The sequence below is a fragment of the Calliphora vicina genome, chromosome 5 (genome assembly GCF_958450345.1).
Source record: "Calliphora vicina chromosome 5, idCalVici1.1, whole genome shotgun sequence".
NCBI classification, from domain to species: domain Eukaryota; kingdom Metazoa; phylum Arthropoda; class Insecta; order Diptera; family Calliphoridae; genus Calliphora; species Calliphora vicina.
The window spans coordinates 97,753,008-97,768,641 of record NC_088784.1 but is presented as its reverse complement, the minus strand read 5'-3'; the positions used below and the strand labels follow the sequence as shown (position 1 = coordinate 97,768,641).

Genomic DNA, 15,634 nt, shown 5'->3' with positions numbered 1-15,634 from the left:
GTTCCTATTTCAGAATCATGGAATCAAAAATTATCTCTAAACTCACCTGTAATTCTGATTCGGTTACATCAATTTCACCACGATATACAAAATCGATGATGGTTTTTAGATCTGTAAATATAATATCGCCTGGCAATATTATGGTTGGATGTTTGCAGGGATTCTCCAATAATAACTTTTGAAAATATGATGAACATGCCGAAAGCACCACCTGGTTGTAAAAAACAGACAACAACAACAGACATCAACATAAGCGAGAGAGACGCAAGACGTTTAATATGAAATAAAAACAAAAATTATTATTAATAATAAAAAACAAATTACAACATTTTGTATATATGTGTATGTATTTATTTAAATTAAACCTACCTTGTGTGCTTTAAGAGAACCATGTTCACATGATAGGGTTACATCAACAAATGATAGATCTTCACGTAATTGCTGAAACACCGAAGTCATGGTGTTTTGATAGTTATTCCATCGCAAACTAAAATATTGATGACTTCGTTGAGCCATTTTGTAGCCGTAATTTTGTAGGTTATTTTGTTGAGTTGAATTTTAACTTTTATTTTCAAAGTCTTCTCTTCCTTCTATCTATCTATACTTTGCTGCAAAAATTGTGAGTTATTTTAACCAAATATGATACAAATTTAAATTTTGTATCTTAATTTTTGTTGTTGGTTATTTAATTTTTGTAGCTTTTTTGTTTGGTGGCATAAAAGCGGTGGTGGTGCGAAAAATTTGGCAGGAAATTCCTTTAAGATAATCTGTAATAAAAAGAATTAAATATTTGTATTATTGAATGGTGAAAAAAATGTTGGTAAAAAAAATCGGGTTAAAAAATATTTTTCAAATTCAATGGGAAAAAACTCCCGGGTTACAAACTCCCGCGGAATTTTATATTCATAATTGGGCTGATAGATAAAAAATCTAGGTAGTCGTGATTTTTTGCTTATATCTCAGAAATTTGTAGGACTATTTCAGTGGTTCACAAAACATTGGAAACTTTTCCAAATATTTCATTAGTGGCCTAAAATCTGAAATAATTTTTTATTTGTATACTTTTATTAACTTAATTTAACAAAAAACAAAGGACATAATTAATTAAATTCTAAAAATGAGAAAACAAAATTTGAAGATTTCTTTATTACGGCATTGACAAAACAATGGAAACTTAGGTATTATTTTAACAAATATGGTCTAAACTTTGCAATAACTCAATATTTTGTTGGGTATCCCTTATTTTTTATAACTGTTACACATCGACGATGCATTGAACAAATTAAAGAGCCAATGGTCTCCTTTGAAATATATTGCCATTCCCTTATAACCGCCTCCGATAAATCTTCCTTCCTGGTGTAATTTTGGGTCCTTATTTTACGATCTACAATTTCCCATAGATTTTCTATGGGATTGAGATCTGGCGATTGGGCAGGCTACTTCAAAACACGTACCTTGTTGGATTGTAACCACACGGTTACAAGCCTAGGGGTGTGTTTCGGGTAGTTGTCGTGTTAGAATCTCCAAACTAGGGGCATATTTTCCTCAGCCTATGGATACATAACATCGTTTAATATGGTTCTGTATCCTATACCTGTCATGGTATCTTTTATAACATGAACTGGGTCCATACCTTGCCCTGAAAAACATCCCCATACCATAATATTGCCACCGCCTAACTTTACAGTCTTATTTGTGTACTTTGGAACTAATCTTTTTCCCTTTGGTCGTCTTACAAATGTTCTTCCATCACTGCCTCTTAAATTGTATTTGAATTCGTCGGATTTTGGATTCGTCTGTATCGACCAGTTTAAATGATCCCTGGCAAATTGTAGACGAGCAGAACGGTTCTATTTAGAAATGAGTGGTTTTTTCACAGGACGATAGCAACCAAGACCAGCCTCATTTGCCATGCGACTAACTGTTCGGGTACTTATTTTTAATTTTAGGCTATTAACAACCTCTTGAGGAGTTATTTTTGGGAATTTCTTGAACTCTCTCGCTATTAAATTATCTTGTCTAGGAGTAGTCTTACGAGGTCTTCCACCTAAATGTTGAGTTTTTACAGAACCGTTCTCAAGAAATTTCTTTATAATTTTTGAAACTGCTGATTTATTTATTGAATATTTGTCACAGATATTTTTTTGTTTTAAACCAGCTTTAAAATCGTTAATTATTTTATTTTTTAAGTCTTCACAAATCTTAACTTTAGCAATTATGCGAAAAACTTTGAAAAAGAAATTGTGAAAAATTAACAGAATTTAAAAATAAAATAAAATAACTGTAAACAGGATGCTTTTTACATCGTTTTTTTAAATATTATTTTGGTTTTACACTTTTTTCTTGCAGAAGTTTAAAAGTTTCCATTAGCGAAATAGTGAATATTTTTAATTTTGTTCCCTTTTTCAGAATATAATTAATTATGTTGTTTGTTTTTCAGTTAATTTATATAAATAAAACTGTACAAGTAAAATACTAAAAAAAAAAAATTATTTTAAAAAAATATTTAAAATTTTGGGATACATATGGTATATTTGGAAAAGTTTCCATTGTTTTATCAACCACTGTATATTGATATATAAATCATGGAAGCTCAAACTACAAATGTTTCAATATTTGGAATTTCTAGTGTAAAGATAGCGAAATGTTATATATTTTTGTTCCGATTTTGATGAAACTAAAGAAAAATATAATTAACCCTTAATTTACACATTGCAATTTAAACTATAATTGTAGGTCTTAAGCTATAATCGTAGGTCTTTACAATTTTAGCCTGATGAGATTTAATGTTCTGGTTAAGATTTTAAACAAACTGTTGGATCATGGATTTGAATTTCATATTCTAAAAACTCTAGAATCTTAGTCGAACATTAAACAGATTATCAAATTTATTTGAAATTTAACTAACCTACGACAATGAAATACAAGTGAAAAACCTGAAAATTAATGAGCAATGAACATTTACAATCACTTTAGAATGGCCACAAAATAAACATTTCTGTTTAAAAGTTACCCAGAATGCCAACATTCCTTTTAGGGTTTAAAAAGGAACTGGTTTAGGAAGTTTTTGTTCTAGGCTTTAAAATTTAAAATAAGGAAAAAATAAAAATAAAATTGAAAAATATATAGTAAATCCTATGTGTATATAATTTCGCATTGTTTATTTATAGACAAAAACAAAACAACAAAAAACTCTTTAAAAACCCTTTAACAAACAAATATTTTTTTTCTTTTTTGATTTTTTGTTTAAAAAAATTATGTTGTGCATGAATGCAGCAGTCAGCCAGCTAGCTAGCTAACAGCATACAAAAAATAAAATAAAATGTATAGACGACGACAACAAGTTGCTTAAAAGTTTCTCTTTTATTTGCCAGTTTTAAAACAATTTTTTTTTTGAAAACCAAAAAATAAATATAAGAAATGTTAAACTGATGCTGAAAAGCTACTGCCAGCGTAAGTATGTGTGGCAACTAAAAATTTTAAAATAAAAAAAAAACTTTTCTTTTTTCCAAAACACAATGCATTACAGCCATCAACAGAGGCAACATCATAGGTACCACAGTCATGCATTCATTCACTCAATTTATAAATTGTACATAAAATATTTCCATTGCAATTGAAGGAAGCAAGAAAGAAGGGCTTGTAAATAAAATACAAAAACGAAACTAAAAAAAAAAACATTAAATTTAAAATCAATTTTCGTTTCTTTATTTCTGTGAACCAAAATGTATGTACATGCAGCATAAATGCACAAAACCATTGTTGTAATGTGAAATAACAATTACAAAACATAAAACAGAGTTATAAAATGATGAAATCGTTTGGACTACATAAAGACTTATCATTGAAGCAACAACTAAACTACAAAAAGTCCTGCAATTGAAGCTAATGTTGGACTATAGAAAGAGCTACAATTAAAGCTAGGATAGGACTACATATACAGTGGTTGACAAAACAATGGAAACTTTTCCAAATATTCCATATGTAGCCCAAAATTTAAAATATTTTTTTAAAAAAAAAAATTTTTTTTAGTATTTTACTTGTATTTTATTTATATAAATTAACTGAAAAACAAACAACATAATTAATTATGTATTTTCTAAAAAAAAAGGAACAAAATTAAAAATATTCACTATTTCAAAACAATGGAAACTTTTAAACTTCTGCAAGAAAGAAGTGTAAAACGAAAATAATATTTAAAAGAACGATGTAAAAAGCATCCTGTTTACAGTTATTTTTATTTTATTTTTAAATTCTGGTAATTTTTCACAATTTCTTTTTCTAAGTTTTTCGCATAATTGCTTTTTTCAAAGTTAACGAAAATGGCTAAAGTTAAGATTTGTGAAGACTTAAAAAATAAAATAATTAACGATTTTAAAGCTGGTTTAAAACAAAAAAGTATCTGTGACAAATATTCAATAAATAAATCAGCAGTTTCAAAAATTATAAAGAAATTTCGTGAGACCGGTTCTGTAAAAACTCAACATTTAGGTGGAAGACCTCGTAAGACTACTCCTAGACAAGATAATTTAATAGAGAGTTCAAGAAATTCCCAAAAATAACTCCTCGAGAGGTTGTTAATAGCCTAAAATTAGAAGTAAGTACCCGAACAGTTAGTCGCAGGCAAATGAGGCTGGTCTTGGTTGCTATCGTCCTGTGAAAAAACCATTCATTTCTAAAAAGAACCGTTCTGCTCGTCTACAATTTGCCAGGGATCATTTAAACTGGTCGATACAGAAATGGAATACTGTCCTCTTTTCTGACAATCCAAATACAATTTAAGAGGCAGTAATGGGAGAACATTTGTAAGACGACCAAAGGGAAAAAGATTAGATCCAAAGTACACAAATAACACTGTAAAGTTTGGCTATGGCAATATTATGGTATGGGGATGTTTTTCAGGGCAAGGTATGGGCCCAATTCATATTATAAAAGATACCATGACAGGTATAGGATACAGCACCATACTAAACGATGTTATGTATCCATACGCTGAGGAAAATAAGCCCCTAGTTTGGAGATTCCAACACGACAACGATCCGAAATACACCTCTAGGGTTGTAACCGAATGGTTAAAATCCAACGAGGTACGTGTTTTGAAGTGGCCTGCCCAATCGCCAAATCTCAATCCCATAGAAAATCTATGGGAAATTGTAGATCGTAAAATAAGGACCCAAAATTACACCAGGAAGGAAGATTTATCGGAGGCGGTTATAAGGGAATGGCAAAATATTTCAAAGGAGACCATTGACTCTTTAATTGGTTCAATGCATCGTCGATGTGTAGCAGTTATAAAAAATAAGGGATACCCAACAAAATATTGAGTTATTGCAAAGTTTAGACCATATTTGTTAAAATAATATCTAAGTTTCCATTGTTTTGTCAATGCCGTAATAAAGAAATCTTATCTTATTCTAATTTTGTTTTTTCATTTTTAGAATTTAATTAATTATGTCCTTTGTTTTTTGTTAAATTAAGTTAATAAAAGTAGACAAATAAAATATGTACTACAAAAATGCTAAAAAATTTTTAAAAATTATTTCAGATTTTAGTCCACTAATGAAATATTTGGAAAAGTTTCCATTGTTTTGTCAACCACTGTAGGTCTACAATTAAAGCTAGGTTGCTAATATTAGACTATATAAAGACCTACGATTAATTATTAAAATGTACCAAATAAAGACCTACAATTAAAGCTAAAACTAGGTACTCTGTTCAAAATTTCGTGCGAAATGCTGTCAAACTCCATATAAAATATTTGGAATGAAATATATGCGAAATAATTTCGCAAAAGCAGTACTCTGTTTTTATTGTGGAAAACATGTGAAATACATCTGGCAACCTTATTTTTCCACACAAAATAACATATGCAGCACTTCTTTCTCACGAAATTAAAACTAACAGCTAGCTGTCAAACAGCATATAAAATTGTTCGCATGAAAAAACCATAATTTTTCGCAAATATGAACAGAGTACTAGGCTTAAGATATTTCTATGAAAAGACCTACGATTGATGCTAATATTGAACTATATAAAGACCTATAATTGATGAAGATGTAATGTCCTACGATTGGACTATATATTGACCTACAATTTAAGCTAAAATTGATCTACATAAACAAAATATGCAAAACTTCACATTTTTTTCATTCATCATTCACTTTTTCTAATGCTACAAAACCTATTTGCTTCAATTCATTCAATCGTGTCTCATTGGGGAAAAAACTTACGGTTGATACAACTGTTGCTGGATTTACAATCTTTTTCTGAGAGAGACGCTATATTTCTGAAGCTGATGCAGCTATTGCTGATTCGACTATATTTAAACGAATGTGACTCGGTTCCTTTCGGAGCTTAGATATAATTGTCGTGAGAATATTCTTACTATTTTCAGCAGCTGTTTATTTAAAGATATACCTGTATGAATAAACAACGTCAAACAAGACAATAAAATAAAAATATTTGGTCAATTCATAAGGTCTCTTATCATGTCATATTGTCATAATGTCCTAATATTTCTCGACTCGGCGGCTTAATCGACACTTAGGCGTTCGGCGGAAATCTCTGCTGGTTGGTTACAACAACACAATTTTAGGAAAGTTTTTGATTGAAATGCAATAACAACATTTTTAAATCATTGTGAAATATTTTAACATTATGACCCCCCTTGTGAATTGATCAATTATTTTAGTTTTTAGTGATCACTTTTATTTTTTTTTCAAATATTGGAACAAACTGATGTTCTAAAATATAAAACTAAAGATTTTGTCTAAAAAGCTTTTGCGTAATTGCAGAGGATGAATGAAGGAAGTCACTCACTCACTCACAGCATCCTTTTTAAACAGAAAACTTAACTTTTCTGTTTTTGTTTGGTTTTTTTGAATGCTTTGTGTTTTTCAAGGTCTGGCTGGATGGCTGTTGTAAAAAGGAAACTGGTTTGATGCTTACTGCTGCTATAATTTGTACAAACATTCTTGATCTTAAATATTGTTTTCTTTATAAGTAGTTTACAGGGGTTCTAAAGTACATGCACACTTTGCATGTACATAAAAGTATTTTAAATTATAAAGAAAATACACTATGTATTATGTACTATACTAACTTTATAAACAGAAAAAGTTTCATCACTTGATTGATTTTATTGATTTGCTAACATAACATTTTTTTATAAATAATTTCTTAAATAGTTATATTTTTAATAAAAAATTAAATCTAGAAGTATAGAGAATTATACATAGAGACGAGACACTCCAAATTGTCAAACAAAAATATATAAAATCATATGTCTTATACAACAAATACATTGACTAGCATGTATTTTGTTGTTGCAAGAGTTAGGTTTTTGACAACAAACTTGGGTTTTTGACGTTTCGTCTCTATGTTACCCTATGTGTAGAAGGCTTGAATAAAATTATTTTAATTTTCATTTACATACAGTGACCGACAAAAGTCTACATACGACCATTATTTTCGAAACTTGCGGACTTCTAAACTATAATAAGTAAAAGTAATGATGCAGTTTTATTTCAAATGCATTTTTAGTAATATAACAAAAAAATATCGCTAAATTTATAATTAATTTAACTATTATTCACAAAAAATTAAAAACATATGTTGACAAAAGTCTACACGATCTGTACACTAAATAAACATTTTTCAGCGAATACAAATTTTCATTAAATTCAATATTTCGTTTGGCCACCACGGGCATCTACAAGCGTCTGGGCATCGAAGCAACTAAATTTTCCAGTTCTGCGGACGTTATATTTTGCCATTCTTCTGGAAGGTTCTCCTGTAACATTGGTACACAAGTAATAAGATGTTTTCGGATCTTCCGTTGTAGAATTTCCCACACGTGCTCAATAACATTTAAGTCCGGGTTTTGGGGTGGTGTGTACAATTGTTTTGCGCCATACTTTATCTCTCCCATCACTTCCAAATATGTTATACTTCAACTCATCAGTGAACAAAACTCGCTTCCAGAATTCCATGTCCTTTTCAAAGTGCTTTTGGGCGAATTCCAAACGAAGTTTGCGATCCGTTCGCTAATTTACGGGGAGTTCTGCTTTAATTACCATTATTATTTAAGGTTTTTTGAATTGTTCGTGGATGAACAATAACTTCTGATCTTGTTGCGAGTTCTTTGGACTATTTTGTGGTATTTACTTTTGAGTTTTTGTTGACTTCTTTTAAAATGAAGATTACATCTCTACGATGTAGTTTCCTTGGGCGACCACTTCGCAGCTTGTTTTTAACTCTACCAGTGTTTTCAAAGTTACTGAATATTGTTTGAACTGTAGACTTAATAAATTGCATGCTTATCTGTTAGTATTCAAAAAAAAACAGGACATGTTGTGGTTGTATGTCAATGTTTTCTTATTGTTTTTTATGAATAATTTTGCAAGTTTACATTGCAACATTTTTTTTGGTGCATAGCAATAAAAATATATTTCAAACAAAACTGCATTATTTTTTATTTACCGGGTTTTCTCTAATAAAGTGGCAAAAATTGTGGTCGTACGTAGACTTATGTCGACCACTGTATGTTTTCATGTTGTAGAAAAGACATTATTTTATTATTTTATGATTTTCAGACACAAAATGAGAAAATAAGCCCGAAATTGAAATTCATTAATGCTAATGGATTGCTATTGGTTTCAACGTGCGAGAGAATTGCAGTCATTACTCCATGAAAATTGTTGTCAAACTCAACAGAAGCTTGCAAAATCATTGGAAACTACTCAAACATCAATTTCAACACGTTAGCAAGCAGCAGGACGACTGAATCAGTATTTGCTATGATAAATGGGTCCTTTACTGCCGAATCGACACAAAAGCAAAATATATTTATTGGCTTTTGTGTCATGTGCACCATTCCTTCTACCTGAACGGACTAGTTCTTCCGAAACTGTTTAATAGTACTGGAATCAGTTGGACGGAAGACCTTTGATTGTGTGTCTAACTTTTTGTAGGACCAAAAATATTTAATAATTTTAATTCGCACTTTTTTAATCAGATTAAAAACAAATGAACATAATTGACGTTAAACGTACATTTCAAAGGTAACCTGGGTTAAAAGTTTTAAGGAAAATCAATCAATGCAGAACTATCTCTCTTGGATACGCTTCACTTCAGAAAAGAATAACCGAAATTGACTGGATTCGTTCTTGGCCTCAAAAGATTGTTGTCAAACTCAACAGGAGCTTGCAAAATCAATTTCAACACGTTAGCAAGCAGCAGAACAAAAGAATCAGTATTTGCGAGCAGTACTTTTGGCGCGGAATCGATATGTTGCCAGAAAGATGGGAAGAGATCATAGCTAATAATGGCGAAATTTTATTTCAATTTAAATTGTGCAATTAACTTTTTGAAAAAACTTGTTTTTTTAAATTTTTAAAAATTATTGATTTTTTGAAAAATTTATAATTTTTTGTAAAATTCCTAATTTTTTTTAATAATTAAGATTTTTGGGGAATTGGTAAACTTTTTGTGATTATTTCTCGTTTTAAGATTTTTAAATGGTAAAGGCTGCCAGTTTACCATTGAAATGAAGTAGACCCTTTATTTTCGGTCTCTGACTGACAACTTAAAACATATGGTAATTACGGTATCCAAAAAAAGATTACCGAAATAATGCATATTAGCATTACAAAAAACTTATTAATCGTTTCGAACATGTAGCTTGTTTAAAATCCAATAATATTAAACAAAAAAATCTCCAAAGAAAAAATCATCAAATGAAATAATTCCAACATAAAGAAAACAACAAAAAAAAGCAACTACCAACCAACATCTTCACACATAAAAGCCTTTTTTTGTAATCAACACATTTGAAAATGGTAAAAACAAAATTAAAAAAAAAGTTTGGAAAAAAAAACACAAGAAAAACACTACCCCCATTTCTCATGTTTCAATGGAAAGAAAAACACAAACAAACCAAACCAACCAACCAGCCAACAACAAAAGACAAAAGTGAACGAAAAATTGTAATCAAAACAAAAATTTGTACAAAACAATGTTCTTCTTCTTCATATTTTTCTTCTGCTGGTTTTTATTCTTCATTTACAACTTTTTCTTCTTGATTATTTGTTTGTCACTCAGTCCGTCTGTTTATTGTTGTTGTTGTTATTATCCATAGATATTTCTATGTTGTTGTTGTTCGTTCCTCGTACAAGGGATATTATTTTGATACTGTTGTTGTTTGTCTTTAATAATAACAACAACAACAACACTTTTTTTGGTATGAATTACAGCAACAACAACAAACACAATAAAAGCAAGAAGAGGGAGACTGACTGACAGCCAACTTAAACAATAACATGTGGCTGATGACCATTATTTTTCTTTTTAGCTTCTTTTAGTATTGCATTTCTTCTAAAAAGGCATGTTCATTAAAATGTTATTTTCTGATTACATACAAAAAAAAAAAAGAATAAATAAAAGGTTAAACATCTAATTGTCTTATAGCTTCCCTTCTCTTGCTATTATTGCTCTGTCTCTCTCTTCAATCACTTTCTAAACATTTTATATTCATCGTCATTTGTATTTTCATTTTCTTAAGTGCACCTTATTTGTCATTTAAGTTTAAAAAAGAATTGCAAATTATTGTTTTTATTTTTTTTTTTTATTTCTCATTTTCTTTTTTTGCATTTTTTGTTTTGTTTGCTTTTTTTTCAGCCATAAAGAATATTAAAACAAAAACAATATAATGGAATAAAAGATTATGGAAAGGGAAACAGAGAGTAAAAATGTAATCAAAGAACTTTATTGTTAGTGTTAATGTGAAAAAGACAACAAATAATGACAAGCAACAGTGTTTAATAGATGGAAGAAAATCTTGCAAAAACACAAAATGTAGAAAAACAGCAAATTAAAAGGGAAAAAAATTAACGTACTCGCCAGTAATGCCTTTATATAGGTAGTATATAATGCAATTGGACTTTTAGGAAAAATTACAGTGTAATTTTGCATCATTTTTAATCATTTATGAATTTGATTTCTTAGAATTTAATCAATATATTAATGTTTTGGATTGTTTCTAGATATTGCAAAAATATCGGTTATAAATATAGTGAGTGATACATAATTGGGGTTGTCAATCATTTGAGATTTTTTCAATCGAATTAAAGTTCAAACATTTTTTTTATTATTTGAGTGATCGATTAATTTTTATAATTTCCACGAATAACCAATAATAGAATTTAATAGAATATCTATAGGTATTTAGAATTTATTTAACAATGAATAAATATACAAAATGTTTAACAACCTATAGATGTTAATAATAATAAATTAGAATATTTTAATTATATCGCTCATTTGCTGCAACAACGTCATAATTCAAAAAAAGTCGTTTCGAGAAAAACGGATTTGAATGTTTTATGACATTTTACAATTTCTTAAATAAATTTTCAACGAATCATGCGATTTCAGAAATAAAACCTTCTAATCTGTATTTAAACCAAATTTTTACTAGTCAAATATACGAGAAAACATGAATTTTAATTTTGACGTTTACAACAAAAAAAAACACTCTCATACAAAAAATAATTGACTTTTTTTAAAACTGATAAAACTATATGAAAGTCTAAAGAACGGCGCATATTTTGTATTACTCTGTTCAAAACACCCGGATTTTGAGTTATGACGTTGTTGCAGCAAATGAGCGATATGTATAAAGTATCGTTAAATAATTTATGAAATGGGTAATTGTTGATTGAAAAACATTAGATTCCAAAGTATTTTTAAATTCATTTAAAGTAGATTTTAAATTTTATAATTTTTATACCCTTGACCATGAGTGGCTAGGGTTTGTTTTTCTTTGTAATTTATACATTTTTCATTTGCGTCCACATAAAATATATAGGTATATCAAGGATCGTTATAAATAGCGGATTAGCGATATCCGTGTGTCTACCTCGATTGTCTGCCTATACCTATCTCGATTACTATTTCATTAACATAAATAGTTGGGGGATTGAAACAGTCTTCTATTAGGTCGTATTGTCATAATGTCGTAAAATATTTTTTAGTTTAAACAAATTCTTGTTGTGCTGCAAACAAAAAAAGTGTTATTTTATGACAAAATAATAAACATAGTTCAAAAAGTTTTATTTTTTGTTTGAAACCCAACAAAAATTTCTTTAAACTAAAAAAATATTTTATGACAATACGATCTAATAGGAGACCGTTTGAATCCCCCAAATATGGGAATCAAATGATAGACATTTTAAAGACCTTTCCAACGACGTATATAACGTCATAGAAATTCGGAACGACAATGGGTCGAAAATCGGGAAAAATAATTTTTCACGAACATTTTTTTTCAAAAATTAAAAAAAAAATGTTTTTCAAAAATTTAAATTTAAAAAAAGTTATAAAAAAAATTTTTGGAAAAAAAATTCAAAATTTTTTTTGCCTTAAAATAAAAAACATTTATTTTTCAAAAAAATTATTAAAATTATTGTTTTAATAAATTTTCTGCAAAGCCGAAAAAACATAACCGCCTGAAATGTTAAGGAGTGGCTAGTGTATAAAGTGCCTAAGCAGTTAAATATTGAAAAACGAAGAATTTCATCTATGGACGAACTCTCTTTAACGGAAGAGGCGGGGGGAATTACTAAATATAAAACCATTCCCACGACAGCCGGTTCTACGCACCGGAATGACCAGTTCACTCGGACAAAGGCTGTCAACCCAGCAACAACAATAACAAAAACTAAATATAAAACTGAAGATCTTGTAAACTCCATGAAAAACCAACTAAAGGTCGTAATTAACAACAAAATATCTTTTTATTTTCGGATTTTAGTAATATAAACTAGAGCGTTATTCATCAACTGTGTACTAATTTCTGAATATTGTTTTTAGGTACTTTTTCCTTTGTCCCAAAATTTTCAACGAAATCGATTTTAATTTTCATAGTTTTTTGAAATAATAAAACATCTCTAAATTTAATTATAAGTTTATTAAAACTTAGATATTTCTTTCACTAATTAAAACGACTCTCATGATATACAAATTTTCGAATTTTTTTTACATTCACCTCAAAATCACTTTCGTTTTATGTCACGTACGATATACCCTTATTTCGAACGATACTTTGGACAACAATTTTTTGAATTACTTAGTTTTGAAAAAATTATTTTTCAGCTAGCAATGTAAGTAAATTTTTATTTCAACCTCTATGCCTCCCCTTTGCAAACCATACTACAGTCTCCACATTTCATCTTCCTTTGAATAAAAGAATTGTTTGTATTAAAAGCAAAAAAAAAAGAAAAATTAAAATACAAAACATATATATTAAAACTCCAACGAAAATGAAAAGCAAATGAAAGAACAAACATGGCTAAGTGCATCAACTGTCGATGCCAGATTTGAAAACTTATCATAATTTTGTAACGTAAGATTTTTATAACCTAAAATGTTTTATTCACAATTTGACAAAGGGGAATACCATTGCATGTTTGGATTGAGAAGTTACAAGCGAGCTGTAAATAATAAAGTGGACAATTCCGATGCAGTTCTGAAAAACATCAGACAATTCCGAAGTTTCGTTATACTCCTTCATTATTTGACTTAAAAATGCGGGATTTTTTTTAAAATTTTATACTTGACTTATGAAATCCTATGTAATATTTTGTTTAATCGATAAAGAATTTAATTCTAGATCGAATGCAAAACCGATAAATTTCGATTTCACGAGACCAATGCACTTTTTGTGTCGTTTTGAAACCCGATTCCGACAATGATTGGATTCTATGACAACCCGAGCAGCTCCCACCAAATACAGAGCATTACCTTAGCGCCATGGATGTTTGTCTTTGGTATCGATGCCGGGCTTCACATATGATCTCTCGGGTTATCGTAATGAATCAATTTCTCATCGCAAATAATGATGCGGTGTAAAAATTATTTTCTTTTATAGCTTTTAAGCATCATTTCGGACATGCAAAATCGTCTTTCAAGGTCTTTCGGCTTCTATTCGTATGGTACCCAATTGCTGCTTGCGTAGGTCCCAATGATTTTGCAATATCTTGTTAAGTTTTCCAATAATCTTCATGGAGTAATGCCTCCAATTCTTGGTCTTCAAACTTTTTTGGCTGGTCTGGGCGATATTTATCTTCCATGTCAAAATCACCACTTCTGAACCGAACAAACCATCTCTCGCACGTTAAACCATAAGCTTAGGTCAGCAATCGAAGAATATCTCCTTCATATCCCTGATACATTTTCCTTTAATTTTGGCGAATTGTTTAAGATTCCATTTTAACCAAGGTTGGCTACCTTGGTTAAAATGGAATCTAGGCACTGGTATGTGACCCGTGATAACTCGGCTCAGGGCTGTCAACTCAGCAATAACTGCTGTTACAACAACAACAATCGATTCAAAACTGTATAAAGGTAACGGAAACACTAATTCGAATTATTTCGGCATGTAGATTTCAATAAACTCAAGTATTTAAATCAAAAAATTTATATTTTTATTATTTAAAATTAACGATAGTTGAGCTGAAAGGTTTTTTTTAGTGGCTTATCGGTAACGTCAGCCTACCTTAACCCTTAAATGCATGATTTTTACTTTTATTTTTCTATAAAGTATCAAATATTTAGTTGATTTTTATTTATTATATTTCCTTTAGCTTTAGTTTGATTTAGATTTTTTTTAGCTGTATCTTTTCGTACTCTATTAGATTTTTCGGAATTAGAATCTGAATTAGTATCAAGCTTATATTCGTCTAAAATTTAGTGGAACTGGAATGTAGACAATTGGCAACAATATGCATTAAAGGGTTAATTTTAACTGTTTTTTGACAATTATAAGAAGTAATTTTGACGATTTTAGAAGCAATTCACGTGGCAACAATAACCTCAATCAAGTTTACCCTAATAAAGAACCAGCCAGCAAAAACTATATTGTGCTGTTGTTGTTGTAGATGTTTTCAACTCAAACAGCAACAACAACAAAGCTACATTAACAATGTGAGGTGTGTGTATTTGTGAGATTTTTTAGCGCCAACATTTTCATACATTGTGAACATAAAGAAATTATTGGAGTCAGACCTAATATTCGGTTTTGGATTATGGCAAAAATCGGTGTAATAAGCTGGGTTTCCGCATACACCGTAATCGGCGCCGATAACGAAAACTGAAAATCGTTGGTGTTCGCCACCCTCTCGTTTCTGAATTGTTTTCGTTTCAGTAAAACAATTCACAATTGCGGCATAAAACAGAAACGAAATTATTTTTTAAGTTGTCAATTGGAAATTAAATAGAATCATTTTGATTTGCTTTTAATTTGAAATAAAAAAATAATTAAAATAATTTCGTTACTACAGCACTGAAAACAACCTACTTGAAGTTGTTTTCGTATCAAATGTATGGAATTACGTTTTCGGTGCCGATTAAGGTGTATGCGGAAACGTAGCTATACCAGTATTCGGTATTCTGTCAAAATTTGTCTGAATACCGAAACTTGAGTTGAAAAAAAAATGAGCAATTAAATTAAAATAATTTTTTTTGTGCAAATTAATAGAACATTTGAAAAGTCTTGGTTTGTTTTTGGATTAGACCGAATAATGATTTTTTTGGCCGAATATTAGGTTTGAGTTTCGGTTTGAAAAAAACAGTTTCT

General features: G+C 29.6%; 1 protein-coding gene across 1 annotated transcript in view; it reads right to left on the bottom strand.

Annotated features, from left to right (window-relative positions):
* Nucleotides 1–15,634, bottom strand: part of psq (pipsqueak) — a 205,157-nt gene that overhangs the window by 178,618 nt on the left and 10,905 nt on the right. Inside the window, exons 3-4 of the mRNA XM_065514071.1 lie at nucleotides 370–767; nucleotides 47–211 (exon numbers count right to left, since the gene is read on the bottom strand). Of these exons, the coding sequence (XP_065370143.1) occupies nucleotides 47–211; nucleotides 370–516 (312 nt within the window). The 5' untranslated portion in view covers nucleotides 517–767. The remainder of the gene's footprint in view (nucleotides 1–46; nucleotides 212–369; nucleotides 768–15,634) is intronic.